Source organism: Stylophora pistillata, chromosome 9 (genome assembly GCF_964205215.1).
Source record: "Stylophora pistillata chromosome 9, jaStyPist1.2, whole genome shotgun sequence".
NCBI lineage: Eukaryota > Metazoa > Cnidaria > Anthozoa > Scleractinia > Pocilloporidae > Stylophora > Stylophora pistillata.
The window spans coordinates 29,767,604-29,786,513 of record NC_142527.1 but is presented as its reverse complement, the minus strand read 5'-3'; the positions used below and the strand labels follow the sequence as shown (position 1 = coordinate 29,786,513).

The following is an 18,910-nucleotide window of genomic DNA, read 5'->3' as shown; positions in this document are numbered from 1 at the left end:
AGAATAAATAAATAATTTCAACTTAGTGGCACGAGCACGTACTGGCTAGTGTCCACGTGCAAGGCCAATCAATGTCACTCTTCCTCCAAGATTTTTCGAAATGTGACTTACCAGTCTTTTGATCCCAGATTGCATCCGCAAAGTAATCAGAATTCCCAACGTATTTGCGAGGGGAGGGGTCTGTAAAGTCGATGAACAAAGTAATCACCTGATTTTTTTTGTAGAAGACCTGATAAGTATATACTGCCTATTAGAAGTATATGAAAGATAGCTTCGTCTTAATTGACATGGTATTTCCTTTTAAGAAGAAGTTAAATGTTAGTAAAATCGCGCTTAGTCAGCTCACGCTGTAGAGCGCCGAACTGCTGTGCTGGAGGTCGAGAGTTCAAGCCCCAGACCGGACCAACACTCAGGGTCTTAAAATAAGTGAGGTGCGAGGTGACTGTGCTGCCTTTGCTATGACATCGGCAAATGGTTAGACATTCTAGTCTTTTCGGAGGAGGACGATAAGCCGTTGGTCCTGTCTCCAACATCTTCTTTGTACTTGTTTGAAGGGGACGTAAAAGAAGCCACTTACTTCCCGCAAAGAGCATGGAACGTAGCTTCCGATGTTGTGATCTGGCCTTGTTATTGTTCATACAGACCTCATTTAAACCAGCTTTGAGCTGAAATGGTCAGTCCGCCTAACTATCGGATAAATTTGCGGATATGTTTGTGCGCGCGCGGAGTTCAGTCAGTTCGATTAGCTTCGCCTGGTACTCAGTATTTGCTGACAATTTAGTTAACAGATGACAATATGCAGATGACTCCACTCTAATCATTCCGGTTTGGAAGGGTGATAGTGATAATAATACTGCTGCTCATGTAGTTAATAACTTTACAGAATGGTCAATCGATAATTCCATTAAATGTAATTTCTCTAAATGTAAAGAAATGGTTTTCCGAAAGAGGGGCTACAAGAATGTATTAGACACAGTAAAGAATATCCCCCAACATTCACATCTATGTACTTTGGGGGTTATATTTCAAGAAAATTGTAGGTTCTCTATTCACATCACGAATAAGTTGGCCGCAGCTAATAAATGCCTATATATTACGAACTCTTAGGAGAGAGGGTTATTGTCAGGCACAGTTGAATAAATTATTCAGCGCTCTGGTTCTGCCTAAACTTACGTACGGAATATCAGTATATGGTTCATCTCCACCAGAACTTACTACCATACAATGCTTCCTGGATCGTTGTTACAAACGTAGATACACGCCTTCTCCGGTTTCTATTATCAATTGCTTAGATAAGTCTGATATAGGTATCTTCAAAAAATTAAGCGCGTGGGAACATCATCCATTGCACCACTCCCTTCCCAGGATTAACTCTGCTACCCGTAGGCTTAGGCAAGTTAAGCCAATATATCCACTTTGCAATACTGAGCGTTTTAAAAATTCTTTTATTAACAGACTTAATTTTAAGCCTAACTTAGCTGTAAGTAATTAATACATATTTTAGCCCATTTCAATTTATATGTAACACTTGATATGAATTTTATCAGTGAAACAAAGACTATTTATTTATTTTATTTAACAGTCCTTTCAACTGAGAAAAATAGGCAGTCTTAAATTTCATGTGGCTACTGATACTCACAATTTTTATAGCATTGAAAAGAATAGAAGTTGTATAAGTTAGATGGTAGCCCTTGTTGATAGAAGCCAGAAATCAAAAAGGGAGAGAACGTCGGGTCAAAATTGGTTCGGAACTCCATTGTTGCACGATATCAATAATGATAAAGCCCCAGCAAACATACTAAATCTATTTCAGAAAACATCTAATATTCATTCATACGGTACACGATCGTTTACGTATGGAAATGTTTATGTTAAAAGTTCGAGACTAGAAATACAAAACAATTCCCTCTCTCGGATCGGAGCAAAGCTGTGGAATAAGATATCAAGCTGTATAACGGATCTCCCAAAAACTGGATATCTTAGAAAAAGAAGATAACTATCATTCAAATCCCCATGATCATTAAAAAAGTAGGTATATAGATACACCTTCTAATGGTTTAAATGTCTTCTTATCTTTTTCTGTGTGACTCTGTGACTGTGCAAATAACGACTCCTTGTCCCAAGATACTAGACGATTTATGTTATTCAGGCACTTGTCTTCGGCCCCGCCACGATTATAGCTTTCTAGCTATTTGCGGGGCAAACTGTCCCATTGTTATTTTACGTAAAAAGATCAAAGAAGTGTTAATACCATCACTCACCCAACCACTCCCGTAACATAGCGGCTTTGCCTACTAGGACGCAGGAGTCACAAAAATGAACGTTTAGTCGACCCGGATAAGGCAACCCTAACCACAACCTGCCTGGTTCAGGCGCTTGACTTTACCCCGGGTAGACACGGGGAGACCCGGGTAAGTATCTGCATGACTTAACCGATGCACAATAACAAACCGCTGCATTCGAACTGAACCCGGCCTTAACGTCTTCTCGCTGGACGAAGTTTCAAGAAAAAATCCGGCGTTCGACAACTTCAAGAGATTATTATCTTCAGAACTTTTATTTCGGAGGAATTACCTTAACAATGCTTAGTGTAAATATCGACATTTTCCCATCCAACCTCGGTAACGACAGTGCACTTGTTCCAGAAGAACGCAGTCAACTTCTTTAGCAATGTTCTGCAAACCGATTTTTATCAAATTTCCAAGGGGAAATAATAAGTGCTCGGTAGGTTGCACAGAGTTGCTGCTTTCAAACGATCATCAAGGAGTAGCAGTAGTAGTAATAGTAGTAGTAGTAGTTCGTGTAGTACGAACAAAAGATGATGTTTACGAATGTGGACGTGAAGTTCATTAAGTTCGGTCAGCTTTGTCTAATAATAAAAATTGTTACAGGTCCTTTCAATTGGGGAAAAAAAGGCTAGGTCAACCCCAGTCGCCACCCTTCCAGGCTCGGGTGCAAATCTTTGACCTAAGTAGACCCGGGTAAGTCATCGATTTTGGAACATGCCTAAACGTTTTCCGAAATCATTGCATTCGAGCGAACCCTCTCAGCACCTTCCCGCCGGAAGAAATGGAGACAAAACTAGCTAATTTACCACTTATGGATATGACAAGGGCAAAGGCTGATCGTGAAGCGTTTGCCAAAGATCTCGTTAAAGCCACGAGTACCATTGGCTTTCTGCTCCTCCAGAATGTCGAAGGAGTTAATCCCGATGGTCTGTTAGAGGCGTGTAAGTGGTTCTTTACTCAGCCGCTGGAAAAGAAATTTGAAGTAACAAGGAAGAGGTGGAATAAAAACTGCAAAAACGTGTATAGGGGATATTTTCCAACCGGAGAAGACCCAAACAATTCGAGCCATAAAGAAGCTTTCGAATGCGGCGTGACGCTACCATCTGACGACCCCGACATACTGAATGGTAACAGGCTGTATGAAAACCCTCAGTGGCCGATTGAAGAAGCCATTCCGTTCAAGGAAATCGTAACATCTTATTTCAGATCGATGCACCAAGCAGCTGTTGACTTGATTCGTCTCCTGGCTCTTGGTTTGGGTTTTGATGAGCACTGTTTTGATGATATGATCGTAAAGAAGCCTTTGTCAACTCTCAGACTTCTACATTATCCCCCGCGCGGAGGTATGCCTAGTTAAAGACTGAAATGTTAACTCGACGGTTTTAACTCTTTAACTCCCATGAAAGACCAGGACAGAATTTCTCTCCATAATATCAATACGATACCAAGCAGTCAAGTGATGAGAATTAAGAAAAACATCAATTAGAGAATTACTTCTTGATCGAGTAACAAATTCTCCCGACTAGCATCAAGAAGGTTGTATGGTAGAGAGTAAATATGGAGTACTAACAAATGAGATATCAAGAGTGAATAGGTTACAAAAAAATTCTTTACACTTTAGGGAGATAAAACCTAATGGTATCCTTACAAGAAGGGGAAGGTACCATTTTATACAGATGAGGCAATATTATTCTGTTATACAAATTTGTATAATAGCTGTGGTTACACTACAGACTATTACCATAGAAAAATTGATTACCAAGGGAAAATTAACTTTGTTACAATTTTCTAAAATTTCCTAAGATCAAAAGGTCATACTAATTTTTGTCACCAGTGTTTGGTTTAAAGATTCTAACAAGAAATAATTTCTCTCTGCAGACAGCATTCCCAACACTTGTATATCAAATGATGGTAAGATTCTGACATGCGACGATCACCATGACACAGGTTTGATTACTCTTTTGGAAACATTCAACAATGGAGGCCTGGAAGTCATTGGAGAAGATGGTGAGTGGATGGCAGTTGAGCCCAAACCTGGCATTTTGGTGGTTAATATTGGTGATCTCTTGGTGCAATTTTGTGGAGGTCATTTAAAGGCTACACGTCATCGTGTTGTGGATATTGGAGTTGACCGTTACTCTGTGCCTTTCTTTATGGAACCCAGTTACCACACTGACATAAACAGGTCACCAGTTCTCAAGGCTCCCCCAGTGGGTACCCCTGTGTACAAATATGGTCATTGGATGATAGAAACTATCAAACGCAAGAAATTCATTGAATATGAAGGATTGGATACATCATTTAACTGGCATGAAATATAATGAACTGCCGTTGTGCTTTGACTAAGGATGTTTCAAGACATTTCTATCTCTGCATAAACTCAAATAAGCACTTAAAGGGTAGTTAAAATTCAGACTGCATTTACTTTCACCTTCAAAAGGAAGGGACAGTCAATCATTGATTATTAGTAAATGGGACTCATTTTTTCAATCAGAATAAAAACACCATGGCTGCTTCAGAGATAATCCCACAAAAAATTCACACAGGAAACTGACTTTTGAATCAAGTGGTTTAGAAATGCTGTTATAGACCTAAAAAGGTGAAACATTGACCAGCTTTGAGCAAAACTCTAGGAATGAGGTCTGAAAACTTAAAAATATGCAATCTAACTGTTTCAATGTAAAAATATGAATAACAGAGGTTGATGAAGTATAATGATTGTGACCATAGTGATTTGGAATAATGATTTATTATACACCAGTTGAAGACAAATTGAGTTCACATACCACATTACTAAGAGCTTGGTGTTAAAAACTCTAATTTTCTCCTAGTAGAGGGCTAAAATTTTAATGCACCCTTTGCATATCAAGATTTCTGTTGTGAACTTTGCTACAGGCACCCATGTGCCATTAAGTTATAATTAGTGAAAAATTTAAGACTTACACTTAAATTCCCTGGTCTTTTTTTAAAATTCTTGACTGGTAAGATGATGTTTGTGAGTCAGTTGGCAACATTGTTCTCTACTTGCAGAGGGTAACTTGCTAACAGGCCAACAAATTAAAAATGTTAGAGTGCATCTGCATATCATATACTCAACACAATAGTTCAGTTGTCTTCTCAACATGGAAGGAGAGTACAAGTATTTTTGTATCTTTCGCTGAGGAGGTCTCTTTATATTTGAGTTGAAAAAGTGGAAGGTCTCCAGCATTAAAGTGACAGGCCAGTTGATGCTCATAGATCAAAAGTTTTGAATATGGTAATTGATGAACGATGAATTAATATAAACGGTTCACGGTCAATTTGCCACCACAAGAAACTCGCACCACAAAACTTGCCACCGCTCGAAATCAATTCGCCACCGGTGGCGTTTTGACTGGATACCATGTAAACAATAATTGATGATGGATACCTATTTGGGCATTGACCAAGCTTTATTTGAACCTTTAGAGATTAATGAACTGACGATATCATTTGAAAAATTTACATTATATCGTTTTCAAAACGAGACATAAACTTCCGACTGATCATCCCTGAGTCAGGAACATTGGCCTTTAAATTGGCAACAAAATTTACAACTTTCCCGATCTAAATGTTACAATTTAAAGGCTTGTCAATTGACCAAGTGTAGCTTTCTTTGTAAGAAAGAAAATAAGAAACATAATCACAAGTTTCTAAGGAGAAATAGGAGTATTTGTGCGAGCTTGCGTTACTCTAGCTGAAAAAGTAGACTTACTTCTGCCATGTTAGTGCTCGAGCCGTTTTACTTGCATGATATTCATTATATCCCTGTTTTCTTCTCGGCTTAGTTGGCTCCTCTCTTTACTGTCTTGAAAAATTCACGAGAGTCCAAACTTACGTTACGGTACAGCTGCTCGAGCTCAAGAGGGTTGTTGGGATTTACGTCTTCTACGTTGCTTCCGCCTCGCTTTTATCGCGGGTAGCGATCCTCCGGGTCTTGATATCGGTCAATCGAATCCTAGGCCAAATAAAATCATCACAATTTCGCCTTGGTAAGATTTGTTTTCGTGGTAATCCTTACAAAGTTTTGCATCTCAGAAGGGGATGTCATTCAGAAGATTTTTGACACATCGAACACTTTGTATTAGCGTCTGGACCAATCATATAGCAGGAGCATTTGCACCCATTCTTAGATTAAATACTAATTTTCTACCCTACCATAATCGGGCACAACAGTGGCCCACCGGGTTGAATGCTGAATGTTGGATCTCGTGGTCCGATTTCAAGTCTTCCCCGGGGGACGCTAATCAATAATACCGATTTTACGCAGGTATCTAGGATCGAATCGAGGGTAGCGATTTACTTATCCGAGAATCGATCCTAGGTGTCTACCTATTGCATTTTGTAGTAAGTTCATCCTTCACACGTTCCTATCCCTATTATTTTTTTTATTTCCTCTAATCCAACAATTACAATCTTTTGAATGAACAGGGAAAAAGTTACAGAAACTATTTTTAACTGGGTCCTAAGAGAGATGAAAAAGATTGCAAATTTTGCAAAATTTGGGGATTTAAATACACTAAATTAAACTATTCAGGGTACACACCACACCTATAATTATAGGAGACCGGCAAGGCAATATCTACCCTAGTCCCAGAGGTTCTCTTCTCTCTAAAAAACATAGGAAAAATCTCTTCTCCCTAGAAAAATCGGCGACAAGCGCCGACAAAGAGCTGCAAAGCAGCGAGCAGTCGAGAGAAGAGATTTATTTATCTTTTTTTTAGAGAGAAGAGAACCTCTGGGAACAGGGTAGAGAATATTAAGGGGACCTGTCATTATTTATCACATGGGGGAGGGTGCGAAGGATTCTTGTTTCCATAAAGGAGCACTTACGTAATACCCCCTTAGAGCATATAGTGTTATTTTATCCCCACATATTGGTGGTGGAAGATTTCATAAGTGCTAACGCGCTCTTCCCCCTTCTTTTCTCTCAGGGACCATAAAAGCTTTACTTATAGAGGATATCACTTAATAGCTAGAAGCTAATGAACTTCTCGCCCTCACAACACCAGAGGAGGACATCCATCACACAGTAATCTGGTGCGTGGAAAATTATCGTCTCCTACCCCTAACCTTGCAGGAGAACACTTGAATATCTAACCATTTCTTGATATCATAGAGAGGTAGCAAATTCTCCTCAGTTATTTTAAGACCCGGAGTGTTGTTCCGGCCGGGGCTTGAACCCTCGACCTCCCGCACAACAGTCCAGTGCGCTACCAATTGAGCTAACCAGGAGGTGGTTATGCAAACTAAAATAAGTATAGTTTTGATGAGTTTTAACTCATCAAGGGCGGGTTAAGGATTTAGTCAAGGAGGGTTCGGAGAATCCGAGGGCATGCTCCCCCGGCAGATTTTGAAAATTAAGTCTTCAGAGATATGATTTCCAGCGTTCTGAGGGAAAATTTAGGGGGTTCGACCAAACCACCCGAACCTCCCCTAGATCCGCCCCAGCTCAGTTAAAACTGGGAAATTGGTCCGGCGTTTTCATCTCTACCCTCTGCTATGGGTGCTAGGAAAACGCGTTTTTAATTCAAACTTTGCTTGTAAAATGCAGTTAATAGTGGCTAGTTTTAACGAAGAAAGCACTGAGAGTCAAGCTCGGACGAGGACTGTTGATAAATCGGATGAGGGGGCCACTCAGGAGTTAACAGAGGGGGAGTTCCGAGAGTCAGTGGAGTATGTTGTTCGAGAGTCGGTAGAGAGAGGCGTCCAATGTCAGAGGCGGCCATTTAAAGAAGTGTCGAGGAACGAGCAAGCAAAACACTTTTTGATATATGCCTTTAAGAATGAGCTAAAAATGACTGGAAAAGCTGCTGTTTTTTTTCCTTAAGATATATCTATTGAGACGTTTGTATCGTGGTAAATTCGCGTAAAACAAAGTTAAGCGCACATTGTTTTCGAAAATTTTTTGTTAATTTGATGTATGAAAACCTAACTTTAGGAAAATTCGCATTAATGTTGTATAACGTAAATTTTTCTTTGTCAGTCAACGCGATCATTATTTTCCTGTAATAAGATAGAAACACTGTATTGACGACTACTTAGTTCTTATTAACCGAGCGGGAGGTCTGTATGGGAGAATCTTGACCGAGGTCGCCAGTACAGACCAAACGCAGTTAGGTCTGTACCAGCGACCGAGGTCAAGATTCTCCCATACAGACCGACCTAGCTCGGTTAATAAGATGTTTATTATGTGGCTGTGTCTTATATGCCAATTTTTTATATTCTTTGTACCTTTTTTTTCTAGATGCAGGTCTAGATGGGAAAATCTAGACCGCTTTCAATATTGATTTCAGCCAATCAAATTCGCGAATTCGGTAGTTCCCAGTAATAATAATAATATGATAATTATAAAGTCTTTATTCCATCATAAGATAAAACTACATATCTTATGTTACAATGTATTTGGAAAGACTACAGAAATCTACATACATATTATGAATTAAAAAGTATGTCATTACAATAAATGGAGCTTAAATATCAACCTATTTACAAAGGTGTTCATAAAGCGCTGTGTATTAATTTTCGGGCGCGCGCAGCCTTTTTTCCCAAGATTGTGTACATATGTCTTTTGGACAGGAATGATGTCTTTCAGGGGGTGGCAATCCGTTGATTTTAGTTTCTTCAAAATGTTTCGGTCTTGTTTGTTTAAAAGGTTCTTGATAAAAACTGGAAATGAGATAAAACCGCGTTTATGACATCGGTCTAAAAAATTTTGTACAACCGTAAGATCGGACTCAGATGCCCCATTGACTGAAAGTGCATAGTTAAAATTAGCCAAAAAATGGATATAAAAAGATGATAAATCTCTGCGTGAGAGTAATGTTCCTTTCTCAATGTTCTTAGGACGTGTAAACACTTGTTTGCTTTGACAAGCTTAGTTCTTACATGCTCATCAAATTTTCCGTCACCCTGTAAAGTTACTCCTAGTAAAACGAAGCTATTACATTGGGGAATATTATTAATTGGAGAGTAGAGTACATTATGATTTTTCTTTCTAACAACCAGCTCTTTACATTTTCAAGGGTTGCAGACCATTCTATTGTCTTTACACCATGTTAAGAACTGTCCTACTAAGTCGGCAGACGGGTCACTATTCCTAGTGATAGGCGAAAGAATAGTGGAATCATCGGCATATTTAAAAAGCACAGGGCAACCATTAAAAAAAATCTCCAAATCGTTCAAAAATATATTAAAAAGATACGGTCCGCTTACACTACCTTGTGTGGTTCCTCTATTGACAGATTTCCACTGTCCTAAAAAATTATAACTAACAACACGTTGTTGTCTTGCATAGAGGAAACTATGATACCAATTGATAATGTACGGATTTAGAGGTAGCTGTTTCAGTTTGGCAGACAAAATAGCATGGTTCACAGAATCGAAAGCCTTACTGAAGTCCATGGTAAAAATTCGCACTGCGCTACAGTCACTACTATCTAAATACTTGTATGTCTGGTGCTGGATAGCGAGCAAAGCATTTGTGCAACTACCCGCCTGTCTATATGCAAATTGGGTGTGGCTCAGGTTGTTCTCAATGACTGACTGTGCTTGTGTACGATACACGACCTTCTCGAACAACCGGGCAATAACGGGAGTAACATTAATACCACGGTAGTCTGAGTCCTCTATAGGCATGTTCACTTTGGGGAGAGGATTAACATTTGCCCTTTTCCAGGAGTCTGGCCATGTATGAGTAGACAGCGACAGATTCCAAACGTGAGTGACGATTGGTGTGAGTAGCTCAGCACAGTCTTTCCAGATCCAGTACGGGAGGTCGTCTGGTCCCGTTGCCGTTTTCTTTACATGAACTAAGGTATTCCACACACACCGCTCAGATATTTTCGGGGGCTTTACACTGTCCGGGATATCCATATCACTAGGTCTAACGTAAGTGTCATCATAGCACAGGTTGGCGAAGTAATCGTTCAGACGAACTAGAGAGTTCTTGTCCAAATTTATCAACGATGACTTGCGACGCTGCGATAGGGCGTCCACGCCCTTCCACGACTCACCGCTACCAATGGCAGCCAGTTTTCTTCTGTTCTCGGTTATCAGCTCAGAAATTCGCTTATTGAATAAAGACAGACGTTCCTTGTTGTTTAAAGATATATGGGACTTAGTCCTCAGCATACACTTGACTAATGGGGACATCCAAACTGGGTCACGCGATGACATGCGTACAGATTTTTGCGCCTTAAACTTATTCATCACTGCACGAATCTTTACCTCAAGCACCTCGACCGCCTTGTTTATGTCCACCGCATTGAGGACGTCACTCCAGTCCAGTGTAGTGAGTGCCATATAAAATGACTGTTTCCGATGTTCCCTACAGTTCCGCACAAGAACTTTGCGGCGCACAGGTTTAAGTTTTAATCCCGCCGGTAAAACAAAGCCTTCATGGTCTGTCTTAATAAGCATATGTATGGGATATGCTTGACCGAACAGATCCGCTCGGTTGGTCATACAGTTATCCAAGCACGCGTTACCCCGCGTGGGAAAATCAACCACGAAATCCCAGCCAGACAAAGCCTTAAATTCTTGCATATCCAAACGATTTACATCGCCACCACAGACAATAGCCGCTTCTGGGTGTTTATTCAAAACAAGGTCCACGAAAGATATTATATAATTAATTAAGTCGAGATCCCGGTAGCTATGCTTGAGAGGATTATACAGGCCGCAAATTAGCATAATGTGATCGGACGGCAACTGCACTGTTAAAGCAATAAACTCATATAAATTGGACCGATAGACATCCAAGACTTTAAGACTGTCTCTCACATAGACCGCAACACCCCCTTTTTTCCTTTTGTCCAAGTCTGCCCTAACCTCTGTCCCGCCTGAACACATTGTAATTTGGGATATTCACCACGGCGTCCGGCATATTAGTGGAAAGACGAGTTTCACTGACAATACACACATCAATGTCCTGAGATCTCAGGTCAGCCACAAGCGCCACAGGTGCTCGTACACGACTTTTTGTTTTCGACAAACCACAAATGTTCGTAAACAAACATTTTGGGACAGCGAAACCCTTTGATTTAGAGGTGGATGTCTTGTCAGTTGTGTTGACAAGCGGAATGTTAATTAAGTTACTCTGATCCACTTTCTGACCTTCAGCCTTGACGAAACGGCGGCCTTGCATCACCGGGATTTTCTTGGTTGAGGTGGATCGTGAAATTCGAGCACTATGTTGCCTACGGTACTTCAGAATGCCGAGTGACTTGAACTGAGATAGAACGGCCGGAGATGGCTTGAAAGCTTTGTTTCGGAGAGACAAGAGTTCAGAGCATTTCAAAGACGCTGGCTTGGTTCGCATTAACATCGGGTAGTTCTTATTAACTCCTCCGAAACTCCTGTCTGTCTCTGGACCCGGTTGTGACTCGACGTCCATATCTATAGTGATATCTAGCGTGATATATTTCTCCGGTACCGCAAGCAAGGTTAGACCATGGACGACCCACAACACCACCGGCTGGCGAACTCTAAATTTAAGAGTAGTGAACTTGGATAAAATATGTTTGAAAAGCCAAGGACTTTCAGCCCCCCTAAAGTGACAATTGTAGGATTCTTGGGCAGCATTCAAAACGAAAAGAAAACCAAAAATGGTAAATAGGCGAAGAGCTCCAGAAAACGTGGCAGCCATGTTGGCGCCTTTACAATGTTCATCTAAGTCCTTGTTCATCTAAGTCCTTTACAATGTTTATTCTAAGTCCTTGCGAGACACAGCCATATACTAATAAGTAGTAACGAGCAATGCAGGCGATCGTCTAGAATGAAAAATTATAACCTTTATAATCGCACCCAGGTATGCTCGGTCATGAGTGATCGCCATTTTGCTCCCATCTCACGATATTTGAAACGACACGGACGATGGAGGCATTCATACAACAACAACCACAAAAATGTTAGAGTTTTCATCTAAATTAGCTCGATGTTTTATCGAAGTTAATGGTTTCCATTCTTACCGATCATGAACACGTTTTAAGCGATGAAAACAAATGGAAGAGAAGTATTTCTGGCGCGGATCGATTAGACAACATTAATTCCGTCTGAGATGTTTATTTTTTTCTTTTGAAAAGATTCTGAATATATTTATTCAAATAAACTGTTATCAGGGCTTCCTGTGGTATTTTTACCAACGTAGGCTGGAAACCAGTTTTAAATATTCGTACTAAATATCCTTTGTAACATCTTTCTAGTCTCAGAAACTAAATCGTCTTAATTTTTGTGTACAGTTTATTAACAAAGTCAAAAACGTCCAATCGATTAACCGGTAAGGCACATTTGTCCCCTTTCTTAGACCAAGCCTGTGAATATATAAATTTCAAGATAACTTTTGGTAATGTCAGGTACAGAAAGCTTCTATCGAGACCTATGAACATGTATTGGAACAGATCCCGGAGCTAGAACTGACCTGAAATTGGCTACAAAGAGATTCGTCAGTGCCCTCAAGAAAATATGTCATTGATAAAAAACGTTCTTTTGTTTAAATTTGACAGTTGGAAAATTTGAATAACTATTATTTCATTGTTGTGTCAGACAAGAAAATAACATGTTTTTATATTCTTTGAATGGTTTGTAATCTTCCTTCAGTTATAGAGAAATGTTTTGAAGAAGAACTTTGCAGAACGGATATCTTTTGGAATCAAGCAGAACGCAGAGCTAGAAAACATATTCACAGCCAGGTATGATTCGGATGTGGCTTTATCTCCGATTACTTCTTTCATTTTGTCCATCGTAAGCCAATAGTGATTATTTTTCTTCGAGATACTTTGATTGCCAATCAAAGTATCTCCTTTTTCTGCCTTTAAAAGCACACACAACCTACAATTCCCCTATTCGCTCCGACGAAGGGCTAACGCTCGAAAAGTCAGCTTTTATAATCGTAATGGTGGCCAATTTGCCATTTCAACTTTGTTGATATATTCAAATTATTTCATTCAGTGACGCCTATTTTCTGTTTATATGGAGTGAAGACTGCTACCTTCTCATGCATTCAAAGTTATCGGCAGCTCCAGCTTCATTTTAAAATTTGATGCAAAAAGAGCAGCTAACGAATTCTAACATTCTCTGGGGTTTAATTTCTTTCAGTCTTTAAAGTGCTACTGAAACGTAATTTTCATATCCGAGATTTTTGCAAAATAATAGAGTTTGAAGGTTATTTGCAAACGCTGTGTACTTTTTTTGGGCCAACGCATAGCCGAAGGTACATTTTTAACCATTCGAAGTTGACCAGCTGAGATCAAAACTGGCGGCCATCTTGGCGCGGCCAAAACAGCCCTGTGACGTCACTGGTTGTGTACTTCTGTGAAAGAAGGGTAAAAGCATGGAGTGTGGCTTGCATGTTGGGAGGCCGGAAAAGAGGATTTCGGGCAAAATGCCATCCTAGTCTTCTTTATCGGCGGCCACATCGGCATCTTGGCTATCTGCGAGAGGTTCGCCTGGATAGGGAGCAAAATTCCCGACTGATACCGAGAACGAATCTCTACGAGTCTATTTAGTTAATTGGCAACTGACGAGATCCACAAGATTAGGATCGAAACCGCGGTCTTGCCTGACCATCTACAGGAAATTTCGAAAGATATTATAACGGCAGATGGGCTACTAAACGCCCCGGGCCAAAGCAATGCCATTCAGAGAATGAAGAAAACATGGAAGCCTCATACGACACCGCCACTCAAGATGATCTACTCGGCAAGTCTGAGGATAACGAACAAATCCCTCTGTGCCAAATGCCTTGCAGAACATGCCCAGAACCCCTACAATATAGGGCGAGGGCCAAAATAAGAGCAGACGAGGATTTCAAAAATGAGATAAAGCAAATCCTTAATAACGCAGAGCAAGAAACAGTAAAGGCGATCATGTGCTTCTATGAACGTGAAATCGGTCGTTTTCATACCGAAATAAAGAAAAGAAAACGAGCCAAAATGGCTGGAACACTGAACACTAAGAACTGTAGAACGATCGAATCAGCGCGCGTGGCGCTAATCTAGATAAGCTGAAAGCAATCAAGACAACTTAACGATCGAGACAGTCAAAAAAATAGCTTTACATCTACGAAGGCGAACGATTCGAAAAAGACGCAATCCCTGATGTGCGTACTCAGTGCCACACATAAGGCAAATTCTCATGAAAAACTGGCATTTAATAGAAGCACAACCACTACTGAACGAACTTTACAAAATCCGCCGCTCGTATCTTACAAGAGAGGGTGGTCGCTCAAAGACATCCTCGTGAGGACTAAACTTTGAATAGGCTACTCTAAACACACGCTTGGGAGTCGTGTAGGCCTGTCAACCCCATTTTACGCCACCATCTTCCTCTTCGCTACTGGAGACAACTTCGCTTCGTTCAGAAGAAGATTCACTTCACAAAATTTCGATATCTGCCGTCTCCTTCGCCCACGAATACAAACAAACAGAGAGTGAAATAAACCACGCTATCGGAGTGAACACAACCAGTGACGTCATCAATCCATTTGGCTCGGCACCAGGGCCCGGACATGGATTTGTGTAAAATGTTTGATTTGAACGGTTAAAAAAGATATCTTTCGCTTCTTTTTGGCCAAAGAAAATTATCTCATGATGACCAGCATATTCAAAACTACAGGTTAAAGCAAATATTTCAGATACGAAAATTTCGTTTCAGTAGCACTTTAACAGAAACGTTTTACTTTAAATTTCGAAAAGAGCCTGAAATAATGAAAAATGTGGCATCGCCCGCGCTAGGATTAAGATTTTCTGTGTCGGCAAAAGAGATGGTTGATATCTAAAACTTTTAAGTTAAACTTTTAACTTAAAAGTGCGTCGCCAAATTTTCACGTTCCCCAGTGTTTTCGCTCGAAACGGACTGAAAACGGCTGAGGACAATTTTAAAACTCGTTTGTTTCTTTATTATTTTAGATACCTTTGCGTTTCCTAATTTTGTAGAAAGGCGTATGGGTTTAACGAGTTTACATCTTTTTTCAGCGAAATCATGATTGGAGTGGAAGTTTTTCTGATGATGGCGCTAATCGCGCCTGCTGCGCAAGGTGTATCAAAGTATGACACTGGTGCTGGCAACCTTTACACCCTAAAGGTAGTACAAGACGTCGCCCTTGAATCGTCAAGACGGAACTATAATTACTTGTGGTACCTTTTGGTATCGAAGCACCCACAATATCCCAACAAGCGCTCTCTGGTTCAGTTTGAAGACCTTCCAAGTACCTGTCCGTCGAACAAGATCAAACATGCCAAAATGTACTTGTACTATGTCTACGCCCACAAGGCCAGCTGGCATTCTATCAGAAGAACTCCTTTCATTCCCCGTTATTTGGAGGTGCACTTGGTTAAAAAATACTGGAAGGAGAGAGAGGCAACGCAAAGAAAGCGCCTATCCAGAGCTTACTGGTCCGCGCCATGGCTGGCTCTGGATGGTAGAGATGCAGAGGTACCTCCACAAGAGTGCACCCCGGTCACAATCTTTCCTTGGCGTCCTGCCGGCTTTGTGGAGTTCGACATCACAAACGCGGTCAAGAGCTGGAGTGGCGGTGTACCAAACTACGGCTTGGTGGTTCGTGCAACCAATGAGCTGGAGCCCGGAAGGGGCATTCGCTTTGCTAGCAATGCCTATCGTCAAAGAAATAAGCATGCCTTCGTCCGCGTCTTATGTTCCTATTGAGCAAGCTGTCACGCCTTGCTACTCCTTATGAGTACTCTACTCTCTACTCCTTAGAGAATGTGTGAGGATCATTTTTTTTTGTATCAGCATTTTGAGTATGTCATTAACTCATTAAAGTGGTGTAAAATTACGTAAAACTGTTTGCATTTTCTATTTATGGGAGGGGCTTACGATCGCGAAATAATAAATGGCAAATTTACACATTACGTTAAGGGTCCCACTGAAAACCGACTCAACGACAGGCCAGTTTAGTTCCCTCATTAAACATTTTTGTTATCATCAATATCATTATCATCATTATTATTGTCATTGGCTCGTCCAGCACTCAGATTTCATCATTTCATTTCCCGGCCGGCATTTGATCAAGAGTTTGCTCCATACTCATCGCTCACGTGACAAATTATCCATGATCACGTGCTCTGGCAAATCATGCTGAAACCACGAGACGTAAACACGAGCTGGCCCTATGATTCGAATACAGAAAATCAAAACTGCGCAAAAAAAAAAAAAGGAAAAAAAGAAAGAAAGAAAAGACAAGAAAAACTTTGTACAAATGCGAAGAAATCTGTTGACAAAATATATATGTAGGATTACGAGAAACAGTTTTAACCTTGCTTCCTTTTTTATAACTGACATGTTCTGTGTTTTATCCACCAGTTCCTCGTCATATCATTATGTACAAGAAATAAAAAAAAAGACCGATCGAGATAAATAAAGAGATCAACTTTAATTTGTAAACCTAGACATTTACACCCACTTATGGTGTAGTATAATCATATCTAAATTTATCACACCAATAGCCATTTCCCTTGCATGGTGCACGTGCTGTTGGTTAGAAAAAAATCTCCATCGACATAATATGTATAACATTTCGTCATAATACCGATTTAGTGCGCATGCTCATCGCTGCTGACTGACGCACAAATAAAATTAAGACAATTCCTCAGTTGATCATGACATTGCCGGGTGCTCCAGCTAGTTTCATCAACTCTCCGACCCATGTAGATGTACAAAAAATGACTCTTTGGCCAACTCCCGACATCACTTAGTAAAAGGCACCATTTGAAACGTGAAAGGAGTAAGGGGCAAGTATAAAGCTGCTGAATAACGCCTGAATAAAAAAAAATGTCACAATTTGTATGACACCAGAGTTAATGGTTCCCTCTATTAACTCTGATGACATATAGCGCTACTGCTGGCAAATGTCGCAAAACGGCTCATCAAATACTGTTTTTTTATGCCAACTTGTTTAAATACCAGAAAATTATTAAGCTACGTGAGATTTAAACACATATTTCTTTAAATAGCTAACTCCAGACAATACTAAGGTTATTCAAAAGGGCGATTGCTTAAAGTGGGTTCATAATAAACCAGCCCCAGGACTTTTCAGCTAAGAGACGTCCCAGAGTTTGCAATACGCCATATTTGATCTTATTTCACATCCTATACATGTTGTCTTTTTCTGTTCAAACTCTGTGTCCTTTGTAAATGAATGATGAGCAGCACCCGCAATAGCAACTTTAACCCATTGCAAATACGTGCTACAGCTCAAATTATGAGCGGCCGGAACAAATAAACAATGATTGATTGATCAAAGTCATTAAACCAGATCATGATCGCTTGAAAGGCGGGTTACGATTAGTTCCGGTTACAATGTCAAGGTCAATTAACACGGCCATGCATATGATAATAACTAGGCTTGTCGGTCATGCAGATTGCACGTATATTCTGAAGAATCAAAATCAGTCCCTCCTTTATCTGCCAAAAAAAAAAGGTGAACTCCGAAGGTCAAGCAGGAAAACATGCATTGCATTCTATCAAGGGAAAATGTATGTTATCTTAGGTCCAAACTTTGAAAAACCCCTCCTTTTTGATAATGAAGAACAACCGGAAATCCCCAAATCCCAATGCCTTCCCCGATGCCTTCTCCCTGACTAAAGCCTATCCAGTGAAGATCACACTTAGCAGCGCCTCTAATGGAACGAGTGAAATTCAGGATACAATTAAATTCTCAACATACAAGCAAAAACCCATAGACTATGAAGAAGTGGAGAAGGGCAGAAGCAGAGAAAAGAAAGACTGAAAAAAAGAGAGAGAAAATTACGGTCGAAAGGATTGATGTGGGTTCTTATCAAATACGTTACTAGTATGACTTGATCCTTTTTTTGTCCTCGGTGGTCTCTAGTAAACGTGCACAGCCATTAATTCATTCTTTTCTCTATTTCCCCTCTGTCATTTCCTGTACACTTTTACTTCCTATTGCATTGCTTCATACTTCCATTGCCTAAGATCAATGATTCTTCCCTCACAGATCATGAAAATAACAACACTTTTTTAGCAGGGAAAGCACGTACAGATCATCATAACGCGCTGAGCTAAAAAAAAACAAAAAAAAAAAACAAACAAACCAAAAATCAGAAAAAAAAAGATAAAAAGAAATGATGAAAAAGAAAGCCAGAAGCGGTCCTGGGCGATCGGATCGGATCGGATTTTCATCGCCCTGTTATCAGTTTCGTGAGTGATCGTAATTGTCCTTATCAAATTGAGACAAATTGGACTATCAAGACATCTATGGAAAACAGCCCTTAGTGTATTCAACAAGATAAACTTAATGTTTAACTGGTTCACTGAAATTAGGAGTGGTTTTCACTTCTCGTGACCCCATTTCGAGCGAAGAATATGAAAAGTTTCTGAGGAAGATCAGTTTTAGGTTATTTAAATATTTATAAGTTGTGTTGTTTTGACTAAAGTCTGTTGACAAATTTGAATATTTACTTAAATTAAATGTTTTTAGGATTTCCCGAAATATCTGTTTCGTTACCGCACGCTGAAAACCAGATATTAATTTATAGAACTTTTGTTACTTCGGAAATTCATAAGTCTCCATGCTTGCTTTTGTTTCATGTAAACCATCATTTGATCGAACCACTTGAAAATTT

The 18,910-nt window shown here is 40.0% G+C and overlaps 2 protein-coding genes and 1 long non-coding RNA gene across 3 annotated transcripts; 2 read left to right on the top strand and 1 right to left on the bottom strand.

Moving 5' to 3' along the window:
* Positions 1-3,069: 3,069 nt before the first annotated feature.
* Positions 3,070-5,532, top strand: LOC111339423 (uncharacterized). Its single transcript, XM_022946082.2, has 2 exons — positions 3,070-3,631; positions 4,167-5,532. The coding sequence occupies exons 1-2, from the start codon at positions 3,070-3,072 to the stop codon at positions 4,607-4,609; spliced, it is 1,005 nt and encodes a 334-aa protein (XP_022801817.2). The 3' UTR covers positions 4,610-5,532.
* LOC148724230 (uncharacterized) lies at positions 3,878-6,468 on the bottom strand. The gene is made up of 2 exons (XR_015991854.1): positions 6,022-6,468; positions 3,878-4,508 (listed from the first exon to the last, which is right to left on the bottom strand). It is a non-coding gene; the product is annotated as an uncharacterized LOC148724230 (long non-coding RNA).
* Positions 6,469-12,874: 6,406 nt separating this feature from the next.
* Positions 12,875-16,101, top strand: LOC111338854 (uncharacterized). The gene is made up of 2 exons (XM_088733550.1): positions 12,875-12,997; positions 15,281-16,101. Exon 2 carries the CDS (start codon positions 15,288-15,290, stop codon positions 15,969-15,971), a length of 684 nt encoding a protein of 227 aa, XP_088589676.1. The 5' UTR covers positions 12,875-12,997; positions 15,281-15,287; the 3' UTR covers positions 15,972-16,101.
* The last annotated feature ends 2,809 nt before the right edge of the window (positions 16,102-18,910 follow it).

Coding starts and splice junctions, on each gene's coding strand:
- LOC111339423 (XM_022946082.2), top strand. CDS start 3,070: ATGGAGACAAAACTAGCTAATTTACCACTTATGGATATGACAAGGGCA. Junction 3,632..4,166: donor ACATTATCCCCCGCGCGGAG/GTATGCCTAGTT, acceptor TTCTCTCTGCAG/ACAGCATTCCCAACACTTGT.
- LOC111338854 (XM_088733550.1), top strand. CDS start 15,288: ATGATTGGAGTGGAAGTTTTTCTGATGATGGCGCTAATCGCGCCTGCT.